At 45.9% G+C, this 24,449-nt stretch overlaps 1 protein-coding gene across 1 annotated transcript; it reads left to right on the top strand.

Moving 5' to 3' along the window:
* The first annotated feature begins 20,363 nt into the window (after window positions 1–20,363).
* Window positions 20,364–24,057, top strand: LOC123105643 (40S ribosomal protein S23). Its single transcript, XM_044527739.1, has 4 exons — window positions 20,364–20,528; window positions 23,297–23,452; window positions 23,540–23,666; window positions 23,764–24,057. The coding sequence occupies exons 1-4, from the start codon at window positions 20,524–20,526 to the stop codon at window positions 23,902–23,904; spliced, it is 429 nt and encodes a 142-aa protein (XP_044383674.1). The 5' UTR covers window positions 20,364–20,523; the 3' UTR covers window positions 23,905–24,057.
* The last annotated feature ends 392 nt before the right edge of the window (window positions 24,058–24,449 follow it).

Below are 24,449 nucleotides of genomic sequence, written 5' to 3'. Positions count from 1 at the left end.
CAAAGTATGGACTTTGACAGACTTGCCCGATGATCGGCGAGCGATAGAAAACAAATGGATCTTTAAGAAGAAGACGGACGCGGATGGTAATGTTACCATCTATAAAGCTCGACTTGTCGCTAAGGGTTATCGACAGGTTCAAGGGATTGACTACGACGAGACATTCTCTCCCGTAGCAAAGCTAAAGTCCGTCCGAATCATGTTAGCAATTGCCGCATACTATGATTATGAGATATGGCAGATGGACGTCAAAACAGCATTCCTTAACGTGCATCTTAAGGAAGAACTGTATATGATGCAGCCGGAAGGTTTTGTCGATCCTCGGAACGCTAACAAAGTATGCAAGCTCCAGCGATCCATTTATGGACTGGTGCAAGCATCTCGGAGTTGGAACATTCGCTTTGATGAGATGATCAAAGCGTTTGGGTTTATGCAGACTTATGGAGAAGCCTGCGTTTACAAGAAAGTGAGTGGGAGCTCTGTAGCATTTCTCATATTATATGTAGATGACATACTCCTGATGGGAAATAATATAGAATTTCTGGACAGCATTAAGGCCTACTTGAATAAGTGTTTTTCAATGAAGGACCTTGGAGAAGCTGCTTATATATTAGGCATCAAGATCTATAGAGATAGATCGAGACGCCTCATAGGTCTTTCACAAAGCACATACCTTGATAAGATTTTGAAAAGATTCAGAATGGATCAGTCCAAGAAGGGGTTCTTGCCTATGTTACAAGGTATGAGACTGAGCACAGCTCAGTCACCGACCACAGCAAAAGATAAAGAAGAGATGAGTGTCATCCCCTATGCTTCAGCCATAGGATCTATTATGTATGCCATGCTGTGTACCAGACCCGATGTAAACCTTGCCGTAAGTTTGGTAGCAAGATACCAAAGTAATCCCGGCAAGGAACACTGGACAGCGGTCAAGAATATCCTGAAGTACCTGAAAAGGACAAAGGACATGTTTCTCGTTTATGGAGGAGACGAAGAGCTCGTCGTAAAGGGTTACGTCGACGCTAGCTTCGACTCAGATCTGGATGACTCTAAGTCACAAACCGGATACGTGTATATGTTGAATGGTGGAGCAGTAAGCTAGTGCAGCTGCAAGCAGAGCGTCGTGGCGGGATCTACGTGTGAAGCGGAGTACATGGCAGCCTCGGAGGCAGCACATGAAGCGATTTGGGTGAAGGAGTTCATCACCGACCTAGGAGTCATACCCAATGCGTCGGGGCCGATCAAACTCTTTTGTGACAACACTGGAGCTATTGCCCTCGCCAAGGAGCCCAGGTTTCACAAGAAGACCAGGCACATCAAGCGTCCTTTCAACTCCATCCGTGAAAATGTTCAAGATGGAGACATAGAGATTTGCAAAGCGCACACGGATCTGAATGTCGCAGATCCGCTGACTAAACCTCTCTCGCGTGCAAAACATGATCAACACCAGAACTCTATGGGTGTTCGATTCATCACAATGTAACTAGATTGGTGACTCTAGTGCAAGTGGGAGACTATTGGAAATATGCCCTAGAGGCAATAATAAAAGTATTATTATATTTCATTGTTCATGATAATTGTCTTTTATTCATGCTATAACTGTATTATCCGGAAATCGTAATACACGTGTGAATACTTAGACCACAATATGTCCCTGGTAAGCCTCTAGTTGACCAGCTTGTTGTGATCAACAGATAGTCATGGTTTCCTGACTATGGACATTGGATGTCGTTGATAACGGGATCACATCATTAGGAGAATGATGTGATGGACAAGACCCAATCCTAAGCATAGCATAAAAGATCGTGTAGTTCGTTTTGCTAGAGCTTTGCAAGTGTCAAGTATCTCTTCCTTCGACCATGAGATCGTGTAACTCCCGGATATCGTAAGAGTGCCTTGGGTGTATCAAACGTCACAACGTAACTGGGTGACTATAAAGGTGCATTACAGGTATCTCCGAAAGTAGCTGTTGGGTTGACACGGATCGAGACTGGGATTTGTCACTCCGTATGACGGAGAGGTATCTCTGGGCCCACTCGGTAATGCATCATCATATTGAGCTCAATGTGACCAAAGGTGTTGGACACGGGATCATGCATTACGGTACGAGTAAAGTGACTTGCCGGTAACGAGACTGAACAAGGTATTGGGATACCGACGATCGAGTCTCGGGCAAGTAACGTACCGATTGACAAAGGGAATTGCATACAGGGTTTGATCGAATCCTCGACATAGTGGTTCATCCGATGACAACATCGAGGAGCATGTGGGAGCCATCATGGGTATCCAGATCCCGCTGATGGTTATTGACTAAGAGCGTCTCGGTCATGTCTGCATGTCTCCCGAACCCGTAGGGTCTACACACTTAAGGTTCGGTGACGCTAGGGTTATGAAGATATGTATATGCAGAAACCCGAATGTTGTTCGGAGTCCCGGATGAGATCCCGGACGTCACGAGGAGTTCCGGAATGGTCCGGAGGTAAAGAATTATATATAGGAAGTGCTATTTCGGGCATCGGGACAAGTTTCGGGGTTATCGGTATTGTACCGGGACCACCGGAAGGGTCCCGGGGGTCCACCGGGTGGGGCCACCTGTCCCGGGGGGGCACATGGGCTGTAGGGGGTGCGCCTTGGCCATCATGGGCCAAGGGCACCAGCCCCTATAGGCCCATGCGCCTAGGGTTTCCCCTTAGGAGGAGTCCTAGTGGTGGAAGGCACCCGTAGGTGCCTTGGGGGGGAGGGAAACGTCCCCTAGGCCACCGGCCCCCCTAGTAGATCTCATCTACTAGGGCCGGCGCCCCCCCTGGCACCCCTATATATAGTGGGGGAGAGGAGGGACTTCATACACCAGCCCCTGGCGCCTCCATCTTTCCCCGTTACGTCTCTCCCTCGTAGTCTCGGCGAAGCCCTGCTGCTGTGACGCCCTGCATCCACCACCACGCCGTCGTGCTGCTGGATCTTCATCAACCTCTCCTTCCCCCTTGCTGGATCAAGAAGGAGGAGACGTCTCCTGTCCCGTACGTGTGTTGAACGCGGAGGTGCCGTCCGTTCGGCGCTGGTCATCGGTGATTTGAATCACGTCGAGTACGACTACATCATCACCTTGCAAGCTTCCGCACGCGATCTACAAGTGGTATGTAGATGCAAACTCTCTCCCTTGACTCGTTGCTTAGATGAACTCATAGATGGATCTTGGTGAAACCGTAGGAAAAATTTTAATTTTCTGCAACGTTCCCCAACATATCTGTGGTGACAATGGGATACCATGTGATTCACTTGATGTATGTTTTGGTGATCAACTTGCGGGTTCCGTCCATGAACCTATGCATAGGGGTTGGCACATGTTTTCGTCGTGATTCTCCGGTAGGAACTTTGGGGCACTCTTTGAGGTCCTATGTGTTGGTTGAATAGATGAATCTGAGATTGTGTGATGCATATCGTATAATCATACCCACAGATACTTGAGGTCGCATTGGAGTATCTAGGTGACATTAGGGTTTAGGTTGATTTGTGTCTTAAGGTGTTATTCTAGTATGAACTCTAGGGCTGTTTGTGACACTGATAGGAATAGCCCAACGGATTAATTGTAAAGAATAACTTTGAGGTGGTTTCGTACCCTACCATAATCTCTTCGTTCGTTCTCCGCTATTAGTGACTTTGGAGTGACTCTTTGTTGCATGTTGAGGGATAGTTATGTGATCCAATTATGTTATTATTGTTGAGGGAACTTGCACTAGAGAAAGTATGAACCCTAGGAGTTGTTATCATTGCAATACCGTTTACGTCACTTTTATCATTAGTTACCTTGCTGTTTTTATATTTTCATATTACAAAAACCTTTATCTATTATCCATATACTACTTGTATCAACATCTCTTCGCCGAACTAGTGAACCTATACAATTTACCATTGTATTGGGTGTGTTGGGGACACAAGAGACTCTTTGTTATTTGGTTGCAGGGTTGCTTGAGAGAGACCATCTTCATCCTACGCCTCCTATGGATTGATAAACCTTAGGTCATCCCCTTGAGGGAAATTTGCTACTGTCCTACAAACCTCTGCACTTGGAGGCCCAACAACGTCTACAAGAAGAAGGTTGTGTAGTAGACATCAAGCTCTTTTCTGGCGCTGTTGCCGGGGAGGTGAGTGCTTGAAGGTATATCTTTAGATCTTGCAATCGAGTCTTTTAGTTTCTTGTTTTATAACTAGTTTAGTTTATAAAAGAAAACTATATGAAAAATGGAATTAAGTTTGCCTCATACGCTTCATCTTTTTAATATCTTTCGTGAGTATGATGGAAAGGAAAATTGTGCCAAAGTGTTAGAAGAAGAATGCATTAAAATGTTTGGCACTAAATATTTGAATGATGAGCATGATTGCAATGTTGTTAGTACGAATTCTTTGAATAGCCATGATGCTAATGATATGCAAAGCCACAAGCTTGGGGAAGCTATGTTTGATGAAGATGATATTTTTTGTCCCCCAAGTTTTGATGAGCAAATTTATTATGATGAAAGCATGCCTCCTATCTATGATGATTATTGTGATGACACGTATGCTTTAAAGAATAATAATAACAATGAACCTTGTCATCTTGATCTTAATTTTCAATCACATGATAGTTATTTTGTTGAGTTTGCTCCCACTATTATTCATGAGAAGAATTTTGCTTATGTGGAGAGTAGTGAATTTTCTATGCTTGTAGATCATGAAAAGAATGATTTAGGTGCTTGTTATATTGTTGAATTCATTCATGATGCTACTGAAAATTATTATGAGGGAGGAATATATGCTTGTAGGAATTGCAATAATATCAAGTTTCCTCTCTATGTGCTTAAAGTTTTGAAGTTATGCTTGTTTTGCCCTCCTATGCTAGTTGACTATTGTTCCCACAAGTTGTTTGCTCACAAATTCCCTATGCATAGGAAGTGGGTTAGACTTAAATGTGCTAGTCATATTCTTCATGATGCTCTCTTTATGTTACAATTCTTATCTTTTATGTGAGCATCATTGAAATCATCATGCCTAGCTAGGGGCGTTAAACGATAGAGCTTATTGGGAGGCAACCCAACTTTACTTTTGTTCCTTACTTTTTGCTCCTGTTTAGTAATAAATAATTCATCTAGCCTATGTTTAGATGTGGTTTTATGCTTTTAATTAGTGTTTGTGCCAAGTAGAACCTTTGGGAAGACTTGGTGAAAGTCTTGTTGATCATGCTGTAAAAAACAAAAACTTTAGCGCTCACGAGAATTGCTGACATTTTTATTTGGAAAGTGCTATTTAGTTAATTATTTTTGCAGATGATTAACAGATAAATTTCTCAGGTCCATCAATTTATTTGAGAATTTTATGAGTTCCATAAGTATACGTTTGATCCAAATTACTACAGACTGTTCTGTTTTTGACAGATTCTGTTTTTCATGTGTTGTTTACTTATTTTGATGAATCTATGGCTAGTAAAAGAGTTTATAAACCATAGAGAAGTTGGAATACAGTAGGTTTAACACCAATATAAATAAATAATGAGTTCATTACAGTACCTTGAAGTGGTGATTTATTTTCTTATACTAACGGAGCTTACGAGTTTTCTGTTAAGTTTTGTGTTGTGAAGTTTTCAAGTTTTGGGTAAGGATTCGATGGACTATGGAATAAGGAGTGTCAAGAGCCTAAGATTGGGGATGCCCAAGGCATCCCAAGGTAGTATTCAAGGATAGCCAAGAGCCTAAGCTTGGGTATGCCCCGGAAGGCATCCCCTCTTTCGTCTTCGTTCATCAGCAACTTTACTTGGAGCTATATTTTTATTCGCCACATGATATGTGTTTTGCTTGGAGCGTCAATTTATTTTGTTAGGATTTGCTTGCTGTTATTTAGAACAATGTTTTGCATCTTTTATTTCAATAAGAGTGGCATTGATAGCCTTTACTATGCCTATGTTACAAGTATACATGTTGCTGTTTGAAAACAGAAAGTTTACCGCTGTTGCAATAATTCCCTAGAAAAGTCAGAATGTGATAAAATGTTGAAACCTTTTGCATATTAAGCTCTGATAAATTTACTACAGTGGGAATTTTCTTTCATAATTTTCGTAGCTAGGGAAGTATGGATGTTGCAGCATTCTTTACAGACTATCCTGTTTAGGCAGATTGCTGTTATGTTTGCATATGTTTGCTTCTTTAATGATTCTATTTGAGGATAGGACTATTAAATATACAGAGGCATTTAGTATGCAATGTTGAATAATAATTTTAGTGATTTGCTACAGTAGAGTATGATAAGGTTTCGGCAATGGTTTATACTAACTTATCTCACGAGTCCTTGTTGAGTTTTGTGTGGATGAAGCTTTTGTTTTTGCTTCTTCACATGATGTTTGCTATTCTTAGATGCCATTTTATTTTGCTTTGCTTGCTGTTTGAATAAAATACCGAGATATGAAATTATTAAATGTTAGAGAGTCTTCACATAGTTGCATAATTATTCAACTACTCATTGATCTTCACTTATATCTTTCGGAGTAGTTTGTCATTTGCTCGAGTGCTTCACTTATATCTTTTAGAGCATGGTGGTAGTTTTATTTTCAAAAAAATATATGAACTCTCATGCTTCACTTAGATTATTTTTAGAGTCTTAATAGCATGGTAATTTGCTTAAAATCCTAATATGCTAGGCATACAAGATTAGTAAAAACTTTCATATAGAGTATTGAATACTAAGAGAAGTTTGATGCTTGATGATTGTTTTGAGATATGGGGGTAATAATATCAAAGTCGTGCTAGTTGAGTAGTTGTGAATTTGAGAAATTCTTGTGTTGAAGTTTGCAAGTCCCGTAGCATGCACGTATGGTAAACGTTGTGTAACAAATTTGAAACATGAGGTGTTATTTGATTGTCTTCCTTATGAGTGGCGGTCGGGGACGAGCGATGGTCTTTTCCTACCAATCTATCCCCCTAGGAGCATGCGCATAGTGCCGAGGTTTTTGATGACTTGTAGATTTTTGCAATAAGTATGTGATTTCTTTATGACTAATGTTGAGTCCATGGATTATATGCACTCTCACCCTTCCATCCTTGCTAGCCTCTTCGGTACCATGCATTGCCCTTTCTCACATTGAGAGTTGGGGAAAACTTCGCTGGTGCATCCAAACCCCGTGATATGATACGCTCTATCACACATAAACCTCCTTATATCTTCCTCAAAATAGCCACCATACCTACCTATTATGGAATTTCCATAGCCATTCTGAGATATATTGCCATGCAACTTTCCATCATTCCGTTCCTCATGACACATTCATCACTGTCATATTGCTTAGCATGATCATGTAGTTGACATAGTATTTGTGGCAAAGCCACCGTTCATAATTCTTTCATACGTGTCACTCTTGGTTCATTGCATATCTCGGTACACCGTCGGAGGCATTCATATAGAGTCATCTTTGTTCTAGTATCGAGTTGTAATCATTGAGTTGTAAATAAATAGAAGTGTGATGATCATCATTATTAGAGCATTGTCCCAAGTGAGGAATAAAAAAAGAAAGGCCATAAAAAAAGAGAAGGCCCAAAAAATGAGAGAAAAAGAGAGAAGGGACAATGCTACTATCCTTTGCCACACTTGTGTTTCAAAGTAGCACCATGATCTTCATAGTAGAGATTCTCTCATGTTATCACTTTCATATACTAGTGGGAATTTTTCATTATAGAACTTGGCTTGTATATTCCAACAATGGGCCTCCTCAAGTGCCCTAGGTCTTCGTGAGCAAGCAAGTTGGATGCACACCCACTAGTTTCTTTTGTTGAGCTTTCATACATTTATAGCTCTAGTGCATCCGTTGCATGGCAATCCCTACTCCTTGCATTAACATCAATCGGTGGGCATCTCCATAGCCCATTGATTAGCCTCGTTGATGTGAGACTTTCTCCTTTTTGTCTTCTCCACATAACCCCCCTCATTATATTCTATTCCACCCATAGTGCTATATCCATGGCTCGCGCTCATGTATTGCGTGAAATTTATGAGTTTGAGATTACTAAAGTATGAAACAATTGCTTGGCTTGTCATCAGGGTTGTACATGATGGGAGCATTCTTGTGTGACGAAAATGAAACATGACTAAACTATATGATTTTGTAGGGATGAACTTTCTTTGGCCATGTTATTTTGAGAAGACATAATTGCTTAGTTAGTATGCTTGAAGTATTATCATTTTTACGTCAATATGAACTTTTGTCTTGAATCTTTCGGATCTGAATATTCATACCACAGTTAAGAAGAATTACATTGAAATTATGCCAAGTAGCACTCCGCATCAAAAATTCGGTTTTTATTAATTACCTACTCGAGGACGAGCATGAATTAAGCTTGGGGATGCTTGATACGTCTCCAACGTATCTATAATTTTTGATTGCTCCATGCTATGTTATCTACTGTTTTGGGCAATATTGGGCTTTATTACCCACTTTTATATTATTTTTGGGACTAACCTATTAACCGGAGGCCTAGCCCAGAATTGCTGTTTTTTTGCCTATTTCAGTGTTTCGAAGAAAAGGAATATCAAACGGAGTCGAAACGGAACGAAATCAACTGGAGAAGTTATTTTTGGAAGGAAAGCTACCGGATGGACTTGGACCCCACGTCAGGAGCCAAGGGAGGTGCTGACAAGGGTAGGGGCGCGCCCCCTGCCTCGTGGGGCCCCCTAAGCTCCACCGACGTACTTCCTGCACCCATATATACTCACGTACCCTAAAACTTCCAGGGAGCACAATAGATCGGGAGTTCCGCCGCCAGAAGCCCCCGTAGCCACCAAAAACCAGTCTAGACCCGTTTCGGCACCCTGCCGGAGGGGGCAATCCTTCTTCGGTGGCCATCTTCATCATCCCGGTGCTCTCCATGACGAGGAGGGAGTAGTTCTCCCTCGGGGCTGAGGGTATGTACCAGTAGCTATGTGTTTGATCTCTCTCTCTCTCTCTCTCTCTCTCTCGTGTTCTTGAGATGATACGATCTTGATGTATCGCGAGCTTTGATATTATATTTGGATCCTATGATGTTTTCTCCCCCCTCTACTCTCTTGTAATGGATTGAGTTTCCCCTTTGAAGTTATCTTATCGGATTGAGTCTTTACAGATTTGAGAACACTTGATGTATGTCTTGCCGTGCGTATCTGTGGTGACAATGGGATACCACGTGATTCACTTGATGTATGTTTTGGTGATCAACTTGCGGGTTCCGTCCATGAACCTATGCATAGGGGTTGGCACATGTTTTCGTCGTGATTCTCCGGTAGGAACTTTGGGGCACTCTTTGAGGTCCTATGTGTTGGTTGAATAGATGAATCTGAGATTGTGTGATGCATATCGTATAATCATACACGGATACTTGAGGTCACATTGGAGTATCTAGGTGACATTAGGGTTTAGGTTGATTTGTGTCTTAAGGTGTTATTCTAGTATGAACTCTAGGGCTATTTGTGACACTTATAGGAATAGCCCAACGGATTGATTGTAAAGAATAACTTTGAGGTGGTTTCGTACCCTACCATAATCTCTTCGTTCGTTCTCCGCTATTAGTGACTTTGGAGTGACTCTTTGTTGCATGTTGAGGGATAGTTATGTGATCCAATTATGTTATTATTGTTGAGGGAACTTGCACTAGAGAAAGTATGAACCCTAGGAGTTGTTATCATTGCAATACCGTTTACGCTCACTTTTATCATTAGTTACCTTGCTGTTTTTATATTTTCATATTACAAAAATCTTTATCTATTATCCATATACTACTTGTATCAACATCTCTTCGCCGAACTAGTGAACCTATACAATTTACCATTGTATTGGGTGTGTTGGGGACACAAGAGACTCTTTGTTATTTGGTTGCAGGGTTGCTTGAGAGAGACCATCTTCATCCTACGCCTCCTACGGATTGATAAACCTTAGGTCATCCACTTGAGGGAAATTTGCTACTGTCCTACAAACCTCTGCACTTGGAGGCCCAACAACGTCTACAAGAAGAGGGTTGTGTAGTAGACATCAGTTAGTTACAATCTTTGCTGAAAACTTGAATGCTGGCTTTACATATTTACAACAACAAGAGCAAACAGAGTTTGTAAAAGTTTTTCTTTATCACTTTCAGTTTGTCAACTGAATTGCTTGAGGACAAGCAAAGGTTTAAGCTTGGGGGAGTTGATACGTCTCCAACGTATCTACTTTTCCAAACACTTTTGCCCTTGTTTTGGACTCTAACTTGCATGATTTGAATGGAACTAACCCGGACTGACGATGTTTTCAGCAGAATTACCATGGTGTTATTTACGTGCAGGAGCAAACGTTCTCGGAATGACCTGAAACTTCACGGAGCCACTTTTCAGAAAATAAGAAAAATACCTGCAAAAGATGAAGGCCAGGGGGGCCACCACCTTGCCACGAGGGTGGGGGAGCCCCCACCTACCTCATGGGCCCCCTGTTGCGTCTCCAACTCCAACTCCAACTCCATATATTGAGTTTCGGGGAGAAAAAAATCAGAGAGAAGAAATCATCGCGTTTTACGATACGGAGCCGACGCCAAGCCCTAAAACCTCTCGGGAGGGCTAATCTGGAGTCCGTTCGGGGCTCCGGAGAGGGGAATCCGTCACCATTGTCATCATCAACCATCCTCCATCAACAATTTCATGATGCTCACCGCCGTGCATGAGTAATTCCATCGTAGGCTTGCTAGACGGTGATGGGTTGGATGGGATCTATCATGTAATCGACTCAGTTTTGTTAGGGTTTTATCCCTAGTGTCCACTATGTTCTGAGATTGATGTTGCTATGACTTTGCTATGCTTAATGCTTGTCACTAGGGCCAGAGTGCCATGATTCCACATCTGAGCCTATTATGTTTTCATCAATATATGAGTGTTCTTGATCCTATCTTGCAAGTCTATAGTCACCTATCATGTGTTATGATCCGTTAACCCTGAAGTGACAATAATCGGGATACTTACCGGTGATGACCGTAGTTTGAGGAGTTCATGTATTCACTATGTGTTAATGCTTTGTCCCGGTTCTCTATTAAAAGGAGGCCTTAATATCCCTTAGTTTCCGTAAGGACCCCGCTGCCACGGGAGGGTAGGACAAAAAATGTCATGCAACTTCTTTTCCACAAGCACGTATGACTATGTTCGGAATACATGTCTAAATTATATCAATGAACTGGAGCTAGTTCTGTGTCACCTTAGGTTATGACTGTTACATGATGAACCGCATCCGGCATAATTCTCCATCACTGATTCATTGCCTACGAGCTTTTCATATATTGTTCTTCGCTTATTTACTTTCCCGTTGCTATTGCTATCATCACTACAAAATGCCAAAAACATTACTTTTATTACTGTTACCTTTTGCTACCGTTACCACTACTATCATATTACTTTGCTACTAAACACTTTGCTGCAAATATTAAGTTTCCAGGTGTGGTTGAATTGACAACTCAGCTGCTAATACTTGAGAAAATTCTTTGGCTCCCCTTGTGTCGAATCAATAAATTTGGGTTGAATACTTTACCCTCGAAAACTGTTGCGATCCCCTATACTTGTGGGTTATCACACGCCGTCGTCGGGCTACTCCGACGGGGGCGCGCACAGTGGGTTCAACCCTAACGTCACCTTCCCCCACGGACACCCGGCCCAGCGCACGCCCTCGCCCGCCTTCGGCGGCGTGCAGTACCGTTCGTACAACTACTTGCCGCCGGCTTACGCATCCTCCCGACGCCTCCTCTCCGCCGTGGCGCCCTGCCCTTCTCACAAGCTTCCACGTCGCACCTCGGCGACACCGACGAGACCGACACCGACATGGACGACATCATCGCGGGCAGGCTCGGCCGCGGTTGCCGCGTCTCTTGGGTTCGCTACCTAGGACGACACGGTGGACCTTAGCAGCAGCATGGACGGCGAGGAGGAGCCGGAGGAGGAGGAGCCGGCGACTATTTCGGTGAGGAGGCGCAAGAAGAAGAAGGGGGCGGCCAGGACCTGCGAGCCGCGTATCAAGTGGACGTCCAAGGAACATGATTGCCCCGCCAAAGCGTGGAAAGTCATCTGCCTCGACCCGACCACCGGCACGAACCAGAGCATCGAGACGTACTGGGAGCGCATCAAGGCCGAGTTCGACGAGCGCAAACTCGTCGACACCTACTTTAAAGGCGTCTACATGCAACGCGGGTCGAAGGCAATGGCGAACCATTGGGGGCTCATCCAGGCGGCGTGCAACAAATGGCATGGGATCGTCGAGGAGATCGCGGCTCGCCCGAAGAGCGGCGCCAACGTTGAGGATCAGGTATGGCACGCCGGTCTCCCGCTTCTCTTCGCCGTGTGCGCCCGCCAACTGTTTGTTCCTTGGCGCTGCTGCTGCGCATGTTCGCCCTGTATCGCCTGGGCAACAATGACCAAGAGTTCAAGTACCTCCACGTCTACAAGCGGATCGACAAGTGCAAGAAGTGGGCGGAAATCCGACGCACCCTCGGCAGGGCCAAGGAGACCTACAAGCCGGACGCGCAGACGGCGGGCGCGTCAGAAGGGCGGCCGGACGGCAACAAAGGGGCCAAGAAAGGGAAACACGCCAACGCGGCAACCGCGCGAGTGCAGGAGTCCATCGAACACTGCCTCGCCGACGCACACGCCCGTGCCGCCCAGCGTGAAGAGAAGACCGAGGCGCGGTGGTTGGCGTTGATGACGAACATCGCCGTCAAGCTCGACCTGCTCCGGACCAACATCGCTGCGAAGAAGAGGAACACCGACCTGGCTTTTTTGATGGGCGGGGCAGACATGCTCCAGAGCAACGACGAGAAGCTCAAGGCGTGGTACATGGCGGAGCGCGGCCTCATCCTGAACCAGCTGACGACGGCGCCGCCAACTCCCACGCCCACGCCGCCGCCAAGCCCGAGTGTTGATGCCTCCACGACGCCCAGCAGCACCGAAGCCGCGCCGACGCCGCCCAGCACAGAAGCAGCTCCGACACCGCCTAGCCCGCGCACGCCGACTCTGCCGACGTCGGAGGCCGACCCCGCCGAGTGATGCGTCGCGCACGCGTCCAGACTTGTGGCGCTCTTTTTTTGTATGCCAGACTATTTTTCCGATCGCCGACTGTGTCCTGTGATCGCCGAACTTGTGGCGTCTTTTGAGCAGGAACGACCAAGTTCAAAATTGCCGCGTCCTCGGGCCGGCGCCTGGGGGCGTGACTGCGAGCTAGGTCACCTCCAGGGCCCAATCTAGCGCCGGTTCGCACCCAAGCCGCTCTTTTTAGGCGACCTAGGGGGGCCGAACGGCTGGAGATGCTCTTAATACACGCCGACCACAAGCCAGGAGTTGATGGCGAAACTATCGCTAGGTGCCTATCATCATCCACCCCGGCGGTCGGAAAAGAGACAGATCTCGAAAAAAAATCAATTCAAGGTCAGATGGGGCTAAACTTTGCCAAAAAGAGTCAAAGACACCTATTTTGGCCTCTTGATGTTGTTTGGTTGGAATTGTGATGAGTGGTCCGGGGGCTAGACGCTGCTTGCTGCGTGTTGCTCTGCCCGGCACAGCTGCTGCTACTGTGCAGCGCTCACCCCCTCGCTGTGCACGCACCGGCGCGGCATCTCTATCCGTCCGTCTGTGTCGCCCACTGTTCTGGCATCGTTTCGCCTCGTTGGTGTTGCGAAATTTAACAGTCTTCGCGGCTCCGTATGCGTGTTGGGGCGCTGCTGCACTGCAGCGCTGTGTTGTGGGGTTGAGAGCTCAGATGAGAGGAGGACCTGCATCACTGTATCGTCCTATCCTTGCTCGCTCGCTTGACATCGACGGGCTACCTATGAGCGTGAGCGTGAATGTGATCTCCCTCTCGTGCGGAGCTTAAATATTTTGGAAAAACCACCTTTTTTTAACCAGGGGCAACGGTGGCCTCTGTCGGCTCTAGGGTTAACAAAGTTCTCACTGAATAATTGCATCAGGGTTCAGAGGAGAGGACACCGTGCAATGTAGTACTAACGTCTGGTACTATTTCTGCTGCCATGCCGACACGCACAACACATGCGTTGCCGCGACTGTGAGAGGGAGGGTGGCAAGCTCAGGCTAGGCACGGTAGGAGTTGACGGCATGACGCGACGCGGGGCCGTCCGTTTCGAGATAATTTGCGTGAGAGGCGTGCGTGGAGCCACCTTATTCATTCCGAAAGGACGGGCCAAACATCGCCCCATCCATGCATGTGTACCGCGTAGCTTAATCCAGTACTGCCTACCCCTACAGGCAGTAGACGTGGTACGTGTAGGTTGCACGTATAGCTGAGCTAGCTATAGCACTGCGACTCGCCGTCCTGTGTACTCTACTGTGCATCCATCGAGTACGCACGCGGGAATAGCACAGCGCGTCGTAGCTGTTCCCACCCAAGTACGCACGTACCTATGCTGTGCTGGCACAGAGAGGAGAAAGGACGCGCATGGCTATGGCGAATCACACGCGTACCTAGCCACTGTGCAAGCGTGACTAGGGCGACTAGTTGCGTTTGCATTTGCATGCATGGGTTACTCAATCGAGGATCTTTGGTTACTTGTCGTCATGAGTTGGGCATGCATGTTGGCAAATCCCGGGCCTCCGGACGCGTCGGCGGGTATTGACCCGGCACGCTTTAGAGCATCTTCATCCGTTTGACCCCAGCGCACCCGGCGATTGCTTTTTGGCGTTTGCGCTGGCGGTTTTTTCGTCCTGAGGGTGATCGAGTTTCCAGCCGCGCTCTCAGGTTTCGGCCCACAGACGCCCAAAAATTCAAATTTGTTTTTCGCGCTGCCAAAAAGCACCACAAGTTTGGCCATCATCATGTCACAACTCGGCGATCATCATGCCAAATTCGGTGATCGAACATACCCAAAAGTTCAGCGATCAAAAGGAAGGAATCATAAACATGGAACGCATCTCAAATGACAAGCTCCTCTACCGTGGGACTAGCCGGGGTCGGCGTGGGCGTAGTCGGGCTCGGCGTCAGCATGGCTTCTGTGCTCGGGCGGGTCGTCGGCGTCGTGGGCGTAGGGGTGGTGGTCGCCGCCGGGCCCGGGCATCTGGTTCAGGATGAGGCCGCGCTCCGCCAGGTACCACGCCTTCACCTGCTCGTCCATCGTCGACATGTCTGCCGCCATAAAAAATGCCAGGTCGGTGTTCCTCTTCTTCGCGGCGATGTTGGTCCGGAGAAGGTCGAGCTTGACGTCCTGCTTCGTCATCAACGCCGATCACACGTAGGATTTCTCCTCCCTCTTGGCGGCGCTGTTCTTTGCGTTGGCGATGCACTGCTCAATCGAAGATTGCAGCCGTTCAGCAGCAGGCGCCGCGTCCCTCGCCGCTTTGGCTCTCTTGTTGCCATCAGGGCGCCCTTCTGCCGCTGTCTGGGCAGGCGAGTCCGGCTTGTAGGTCTCCTTGGCCTTGGCGAGAGTGAGCCAGACCTCCCTCCACTTCTCGCACGACTCAATCCTGGAGAACACGTGAAGGAACTTGAACTCTTGGTCGGCATTGTGTTGGCGAAACATGTTGAACATCTGAACCATCTGCACAGCCGAGGACAAAACGTGTCGGCGAAGTGTACACGGCGACGAACTGGGTTGGCGAACTATGAACATACCTGACCCTCGATGTTGGCGCCGCTTTTCGGGTGAGCCGCGATCTCCTCGACGATCCCATGTCGCTTGTTGCACGCCGTCTGGATCGTCGCCCAGTGATTGGCCAGGCCTCCTCGCCACTGTCCATGTCGATGTTGGTGAAGTCGGGGTTGACCAACTTGCGCTCGTCGAACGCCATCTTGATCCTCCTCTAGTACGTGTCGGCGTTCTGATTCGAGCCGGTGATCGGGTCGATGCCGACGGTCTTTCACGCTTCGGCGAGGCACTCGTCTTCCTTGGACGTCCACTTGACGAGAGGTTTGCCCGGCCTGGCGTTGGGCCCCCGCTTCTTCTTCCTCCCTTTCGCCGCTGGCTCCGCTCCGGCTCCATGATACGTCTCCAACGTATCTATAATTTTTTATGTATTCATGCCTTGTTTATAATATTTTTACATGATTTTGGTATGATTTGGTTAGAACTAACCCGGACTGATGTTGTTTTCAGCAGAACTACCATGGTGTTGTTTTTGTGCAGAAATAAAAATTCTCGGAATGCGCTGAAAATCAACGGAGATTTTTTCTGGAAAACATAAAAAATACTGGAACGAAAAATTATCGGAGGGGAGTCCCATGGGTCCCATGAGGGTGGAGGGCGCCCCACCCCCTAGGGCGCGTCCCTGTGCCTCGTGGACTCTCAGTGGGCCCCCCTTGACTTGTTCTCGACGCCAACCTCTCCTATAAATCCCCAAGAAAATAATCTAGATCGGGAGTTTCGCCGCCGCAAGCCTCTGTAGCCACCAAAAACCAACCGGGACCCTGTTTCGGCACCCTACCGGAGGGGGGGGGGGAATCATCACCGGTGGCCATCCTCATTATCCCGACGCTCTCCATGAAGAGGAGGGAGTAGTTCACCCTCGGGGACCGAGGGTATGTACCAGTAGCTATCTGTTTGATCTCCCTCTTTCGTGTTCTTGATTTGGCACGATCTTGATGTACCGCAAGCTTTGCTACTATAGTTGGATCTTATGATGTTTCTCCCCCTCTACCTTCTTGTAATGGATTGAGTTTTCCCTTTGAAGTTATCTTATCGGATTGAGTCTTTAAGGATTTGAGAACACTTGATGTATGTCTTACCTGGGATACCCGTGGTGACAATGGGGTATTCTATTTATTCACTTGATGTATATTTTGGTGATCAACTTGCGGGTTCCGTGACCTTGAGAATCTATGCATAGGGGTTGGCACACGTTTTCGTCTTGACTCTCCGGTAGAAACTTTGGGGCACTCTTTGAAGTTCTTTGTGTTGGTTGAATAGATGAATCTGAGATTGCGTGATGCATATCGTATAATCATACCCGCGGATACTTGAGGTGACATTGGAGTATCTAGGTGACATTAGGGTTTTGGTTGATTTGTGTCTTAATGTGTTATTTTACTACGAACTCTAGGGTTGTTTGTGACACTTGTAGAAATAGCCCAATGGATTGAGCGGAAAGAATAACTTTGAGGTGGTTTCGTACCCTACAATAATCTCTTCATTTGTTCTCCGCTATTAGTGACTTTAGAGTGATTCTTTGTTACATGTTGAGGGATAGTTATATGATCTAATTATGTTATCCTTGTTGAGAGAATTTGCACTAGTGAAAATATGAACCCTAGGCCTTGTTTCAACGCATTGCAATACCGTTTTCGCTCAATTTTATCATTAGTTACTTTGCCGTTTTTATAATTCCAGATTATAAAAACCTATATCTACCATCCATATTGCACTTGTATCACCATCTCTTCGCCGAAGTAGTGCACCTATACAATTTACCATTGTATTGGGTGTGTTGGGGACACAAGAGACTCTTTGTTATTTGGTTGCAGGGTTATTTGAGAGAGACCATCTTCATCCTACACGTCTCACAAATTGATAAATCTTAAGTCATCCACTTGAGGGAAATTTGCTACTGTACTACAAACATCTGCACTTGGAGGCCCAACAACGTTTACAAGAAGAAGGTTGTGTAGTAGACATCACTCCACTTCCGCCTCCGCATGTTCTTCCTCCTCCACCTCCTTCTCGGTGTCGTTGAGATCGTCATCCATGTCGACGGCGGTGTCCATCGTTTCATCTTATGCGCCGAACCCAGGGCAGGAAGCGGCGGCGACCGAGCCGCTCGTGATGATGTCGGCGTTGGTGTGGCTGAACTGTGCCGCCGAGCCGGGTGCGAAGGGTAGGGCGCCCCAGCGCATAGGCAGCGCAGGCGGGGCTGAGTACGTCGGCGACGAGTAGCTATACTGGGTGTTGAGACCGGTGTTGAATGCGGGGGAGGGAGTGCGCGGGTCATGCTTGAAGTCGGAGGGGAAGGAATGCTGCGGCGCGCCATGCACATCGCCGTCGGAGTAGCCAGGCGAGGGTGTGTACCCCTAGAGCAACGGCGGAGGCGAGAAGTTGGCCGGCGACGGGACGCTCTGCTGACTCCCCCACGTGGCTTGTGGGCAGTGGACGAGCGGATTCATCATCCCAGCGTGAGACGCCTCTTCCTGGCCCTCTTGGTGATGAGCCTGTTCCGCCGGTCGGCTGCGATCGCCTCCCGATGTTGAAGATCTGCTCTTCATTCGGCGTTCAACAAGCCTGGTGGTCTTGCCATCGGCACCCTCAGCTTCCTCTGCGGCGGGGCGAGGGGCCGAATACTTCTTCGGTGGCATTGTGGCCGGATGGCGGAGGAGAATGGCGGGAGCGACGGGGAAGGAGGGGAGCAAAGAGGAAATGGAGGGAACGGGGAGAAAACGACGGGAATAGGCTTATCTGTCACCAACAACGCGGGCCCACGCGCCTTTTCGCTTCAGCCGGCGTCAGGTTGGAGGTGGAGCCGTTCGCCAGGCCAGAGTTAGAACTGCACCTTTTGCCCTACAGTCTACGCAGAAGGTGGTCCTGCTCCTTCGCATGGTAGGCCGCCTACGCCGTCGCCATCACCTCCTTGTTTGCCTCTCGCTTCGACAACTCAATGACGAGTCAGAGTGCCTGCGTATTCTTTCTGCGGAGGCGCGGCACATCTGTCTCCGTCGCCGTGAGAGAGCGGCGGGAGGACCGACATGAGGAGCACAACATCAGGATAGACCCCCCCGCGCGGACAGTGCCTTCCCCGTCGCAGACCTCTCCCTCGCCCGCTGCCGCTCGCGCGGGGGCTGCTCATGCCTCGAACTTAGGCATCGTCGTGCGCGCTGGCCCCGGCGAGTGCACGAGGATCCAACGGTGGCCGGGCACCACTTCCGGAGGAGAAGGTGGTGGTGGGCGGCGTACCTGAAGGAGCAGAGCGGCCGGAGCTGCGCGCCGGGCGAAACGGGCCAGCGGTGCACCTGAAAGAGCGGAGCACCGGGCGGAACAGGCTAACGACGTCGCCGGCGTTGCATCGACGCTGACGTAGTAGATCGCCGCTGCCGGATCCGCTTTGGTCGAGCTGCGAATGCCTCAACGCGATGAAGAGGGCGACCTTCTCCCCATCGTCGCCGGAGCCGGACTAAAAGTGGTCGGAGAGGGGATTGAAGTGGAGTTCGGATTAACTGGGGTCTAGAGTTTTCCGGATGAGATATTTGGCGGGCACGTGTGGGCCAGACTGGCCCAAGCCGATATGATAGAAGCGCCATATATTTGGGTTAGATATGAGAGGACTCCCTTCCTGGGCAGAGCCCCGACAGTTTGCCGCGCCATGCGGCATATAGGGATTTACTCGCGCGGGTCACTGGTTAGAGATCGCCCGCACGCGCCATGTTCCCCGCACATACATTTTTGGGCCAGTCCAACTAGCCTTTTCCTGGTTTTGGGAAGGTTGGTTCTAGAACCTTTCTAGACAGATTTTTGGTATTTGTTTCTTGGTTTTCAACTTTCATTGATTACTTTCTTTCATTATTTCTTTCATGTTCTTTTCTTCTTTTTCTCTTATATTTTTATTTTTATTTTCTTATTTCTATTTTTGGAACATCTATAATTAGTTTTGTGATCATTTGTTTTTGCAATCGTAAATATTTTTGGAAATCATGAATAATTTTTAAATCTGTGAACATTTTTTATGTACTCCCTCCATTCCTAAATATAAGTCTTTGTAGAGATTTCACTAGATGGAATACATGTAGAGCAAATGAATGAATTCACACTTAAAATGCATGTATATACACCTGTATGTGGTTCATAGTGGAATCTCTATAAAGACTTATATTTAGAAACGGAGGGAGTAATTTTGAACACTTTTCAAATTCACAAACATTTTGTACAAATTCATGAATGGTTTTAAAATCTTTAACATTTTTTAAATTTGGAAGCATCTGGAAAAACAATTACGAACAGTATTTCTTTTGCAATTTTGAACATTTCCTTGAATCAGCAAAATTTATTGAATTGACAAAAAAATCAATGACATTTTTCTATAATTAGCAAACATTTTTTAATCCAAGAACATTTGTTCAAAGTTAAGAACATGTTTTGAATTCATTAACATTTTTTGAATTCACAAATATGTTTTCAGTTGCAAGAACATTTTTGAACTCACAAATATTTTTTGATTTCGAGAACAAATATTCAAACTCATAAACTCGTTTTTGAAATTTGTTTTTTTGAAATTCTGATGACCATTTGAAATTCCCAAACGTTTTTTTAATCCTGAACAATTTCGTAGAGGTAAACAACAGAAAATATTAAAAGAAAAACGACAATGTGGCCCAATATCGTAAAAAGGAAATGCAAATGTGGCCCAAATAAAGGCTCATGCCACTGAATTGTTGAGCCCGTCGCCGGAGCCGAACTTCCTCGGATAAACCCTTCGCCCACCTGCCCACCTCCAAGCCTCCAACCAAGAAACCTTTTCCGCCGCCGCCGCCCCTGGCTCCAGCGCCCTCGCCGTCGGTCGCAGCCAAGCCCCCGCTTCGAGTTTCCCGACCTCCCTCGCCGACCCAACATGGGGTAATTTAACTTTATGTACTCTACATCTCGCCTACAAGTCCCGCGCTACTCCGTTCGATTTTGTTGTATCAACAGATCCACAGGAGAGCACCTTCATCTTACAATGTGCTCTGCTAGATTCTAGACCCTTTGTCCGACGCATGTATGAAATTTGAAGTGGACTATTATGAGCAGTGATCTGTATTGTTTCTGTGCCAACAAAAAAAAACCCGATGTGGTTTGAGTTTTATCTTGTAAAATGTTGGAATTGGCTTAGCAGGGGGGACTGGCCTCACTTGTAACATTCAAGCCCTTGATGGTCTTTGCGTTTTTACTTGTGTTGTTGACGGTAGTTAATTAAACGAGGCAACACTGTAGTCTGAAACATTCCTTGTTTTTTCTTTTGCACAAATTTTCCACCTTAAATCCTATAAGTACCTTTGCTTTTAACAGTTTTGCCGTCAGTTGTCTGTAAATCTTATGCTACTGGCTGCACCGTGCTCTATTGATTGAAGAATCAAACACCTCCCTTATGTCCAGCGCTCTAGTTACCTCTATCTATCTTCTTATGCATTGTACCAGAATATAGGGCACCTATACAGTAGTCTAGTGTTTTCTTGGATTATCCAGATAGCTTGTGAGAACCAGAGGTCCTTCTTGTGAGAATGATTTCACTTTCTGGACCATGTATACCTGCCTATGCCCCCTGTACTTAGCTTCTTGGTCCTATATAAATTCAGAGCGAGAAGTTTATACCAATGTATTAACTGATTTTCTGAAGGTCAGGTGTTGAGAATTGACAGTTCAGTGTGATTTATAATATTCTGCTGAAGAATTATCTGTGAGCTAAAATTTGATTTGCATTCACAATCAAGAAATGCTTAAATTGACTTATGTAAGAAATCGAGGTTATAGCAAACAGATAGGATGAACCTGTCAATGTCCTGTATGTTTGTTATTTCTTTTGCTAGTTCTGCTTTATCAGCGCCTGTCCTCAGGGCTTGACAGACCTTTATTTGTTCACTGGATCTTTCTGTACATATTCATGTTAATTGCTTGATAAGTCCTGAAAATGATTTCTTGTTTGTGGCTACTTGAAATGTCGAAAGAAAAGAAACAATGTCAACAGTACTGTACTTTACTTCAATAAGGATGTAATCGCGTTCATATACTGTACTAATTCAATTTAACATGGATACTACCACATTCATTTAGTGTAGTCGTGTGGTTGCAGTTTTACGTCACACTTTTTGTATGAAATGGTGAAGCTGGAGCCTTTCATCGTTAGCTTGTTTTCATATGTTATCCGCAAAAAAAAACTTGTTCTCATGTGTTTCCTGAAAGGTTTCAAGCTGGAGCTTTGTACCAGCAAAATCTGCTTTGATTTGAAGTAGCATGTAAATGATAGAATTGGCTTCAGTAGTAACATCCAAACCCTTGATGCCTTTCATTTTTTATTGGTGATGTGGACAGTAGTTAATTAAATGAGGCAATCTTCTAGTCTGAAACATATCTTGGTTTATTTGCACAAATTATTCCCCTTACTTTTGCTTTTGACGTTTTTACCATTAGAGATCATTGGAGAATCAGTTTAGATGTCTGTTTCTCTTATGCTACTCACTGAACTGTGTACTATTGGTTGAAGAAGCAAACACCTATCCTGTGTTTAGTGCTCTAGTTACTTATAGGAGTATCTATTTTCTTATGCATTAGCAGCATACAGGACGTTGGGCATTCATGCAGGTAGTCTCGAGGATTATCGAAATAGCTAGTGAGGACCAAAGGTCCTTGTCCTGAGCATGATTCCACTTTCTGGACCTTGTACCTTTGCATGCCCATGTACCAATTGCATACTGGGTCAGCATATCCTAATTTCTGTTGTAGGGCGTCTGTGTGTATCTCTACTTCACTGGGATATGAAGACGTATTAAACACCTGATCGGCGATTCACATACGGTGTCACATATGGATTGTGAGATGTTTTAATTTCATGACATGATTACTTCACAGAACTGTCCTGCAAATCTAGAATTTGTTTGTCTTCATTATTTGGTCCAGTTGTTGTTCGGGTTTTTGTGCTGTTTGCTTTCGTGATCCCAGTTGATGGTACTTTTGTTTTAGAGCCTTTGTTCTCTGATTTATACTTCAACTTCTTGGCCATATAAATCCAGAGTGAGAAATTTATTCCAATGCGAATAATTTAATTAATTTTATGAAGTTCAGTATGATTTTTACTAGACCCCTGAACAATTTATCTGCGAGTTAAGCTTTTACTTGTATTCAATGCCAAGTAAAAGTGGTTTAAGTTGACCAATGTAAGAACTGAGGTTGTAGCATACAGATACGGGATGTATTACTTAGTAAGGTCCTGTATTTGTCCCTAAAAAAATGTCTTGTATTTCTGTTAGTATTACTTTTGCTAGTTCTGCTTTATCAGTGCTTTCCTCAGGGCTTGACAGACCTCTCTTTTGTTCCTTGGATCTTTATGTAAATATTCACATTAATTGCTTGTCAATTATTGAAAATTACTTCATGTTTGTGGCTAGTTGAAATGTTGAAAGGAAAAAAATGTCAACAGTACTGTACTTCTTTACTTTAATATGGATGTAACTGCATTCATATACTGTACTAATTCAGTTTAACATGGATGTTACTGCATTTATAGTGTGGTCAAGGGCTTGTAGTTTTGCGTTGATACTCTCTTTAGGAAATGTTCAAGTTGGAGCTTTTTATGGTAAGCTTGTTCTCATATGGTTCCTCAATCCTAATGTTTTGCAATGCTGATGCAGTAAGACACGTGGTATGGGAGCTGGGCGCAAGCTCAAGACCCACAGGAGGAACCAGAGGTGGGCTGACAAGGCCTACAAGAAGAGCCATCTGGGGAACGAGTGGAAGAAACCCTTTGCAGGTTCATCCCACGCAAAGGGGATTGTCCTTGAAAAGATGTAAGTTCGATCAACTACCAATACCCGTTTCTTCTTCTTCTGGCGAACAATTGATAAGTAACGCGACACTGCTTGCACTGTATGTAGTGGCATTGAGGCCAAGCAGCCCAACTCTGCCATCCGTAAGTGCGCTCGTGTCCAGCTGGTGAAGAATGGAAAGAAGATTGCCGCCTTTGTGCCGAACGACGGTTGCCTGAACTTCATCGAGGAGAATGTAAGTACTATTTCTGCCTCCCGGAACTTTGCTGTCAACTAGTATCGTGTCAGGCCCCTCACTCTGCTTGCTAACACTGCCCATGATGAATGTGTAGGACGAGGTGCTCATTGCTGGGTTCGGTCGGAAGGGGCATGCCGTGGGAGACATCCCCGGTGTCCGGTTCAAGGTGGTGAAGGTGTCGGGCGTGTCCCTCCTCGCACTCTTCAAGGAGAAGAAGGAGAAGCCCAGATCCTAAAACGGCTCCTCCCCATTCTTACAAGATCATCGCGGCAGCTATGAAAACTTGCATCCTGCTGGTTACTCGCAATGTTTTTGAGCCTGTGGATCTTAGTTCTTGTCGAGGAAACATCTGAATTCTAAGCTGCCAAGTTTCAGTTTCTACGGTTTACCTCTGCCCTCCGGTTTTTTTGTGTGTGCATCGTATTGCCGCGATTTTTGATTGACGTACCGTCATGGTCCTGTAATTCTTTTTAGCCTTCACTCTGCTGCTGTTTTTTTTAACACACTAGAAAGGTAAGGTCTCGCACCCAAAACACACAAGCATCTCAGAATAAATAATATTTTATAAACAAACCCTTGAACACCTTCGTCTTCCTTGCGAGTTTGTTAAGACACCCCTCGCCATGTGGAGTTCGTGAACCGCAGTTGTCACCGTCTCAACGGAGACAGAATCCAAATTGATAAGAAGCATTAGGCTGCCTGTAATAGGAGTATCATAGATAGTATCATGCATGCCAATTAAGCAATTTTGATGAGGTGGCATCAAATTAAATGAAGAGA

Source organism: Triticum aestivum, chromosome 5A, assembly GCF_018294505.1.
Source record: "Triticum aestivum cultivar Chinese Spring chromosome 5A, IWGSC CS RefSeq v2.1, whole genome shotgun sequence".
Taxonomy (NCBI): Eukaryota; Viridiplantae; Streptophyta; class Magnoliopsida; order Poales; family Poaceae; genus Triticum; species Triticum aestivum.
The sequence above is the reverse complement of the archived record's forward strand: the minus strand, read 5'-3'. Positions and strand labels throughout refer to the sequence as shown.

What these genes read in the sequence shown, in the direction of transcription:
- LOC123105643 (XM_044527739.1), top strand. An exon ending in GGGATTGTCCTTGAAAAGAT is followed by an intron (nt 23,453 to 23,539) that starts GTAAGTTCGATC and finishes CACTGTATGTAG; the next exon opens with TGGCATTGAGGCCAAGCAGC. An exon ending in TGAACTTCATCGAGGAGAAT is followed by an intron (nt 23,667 to 23,763) that starts GTAAGTACTATT and finishes ATGAATGTGTAG; the next exon opens with GACGAGGTGCTCATTGCTGG.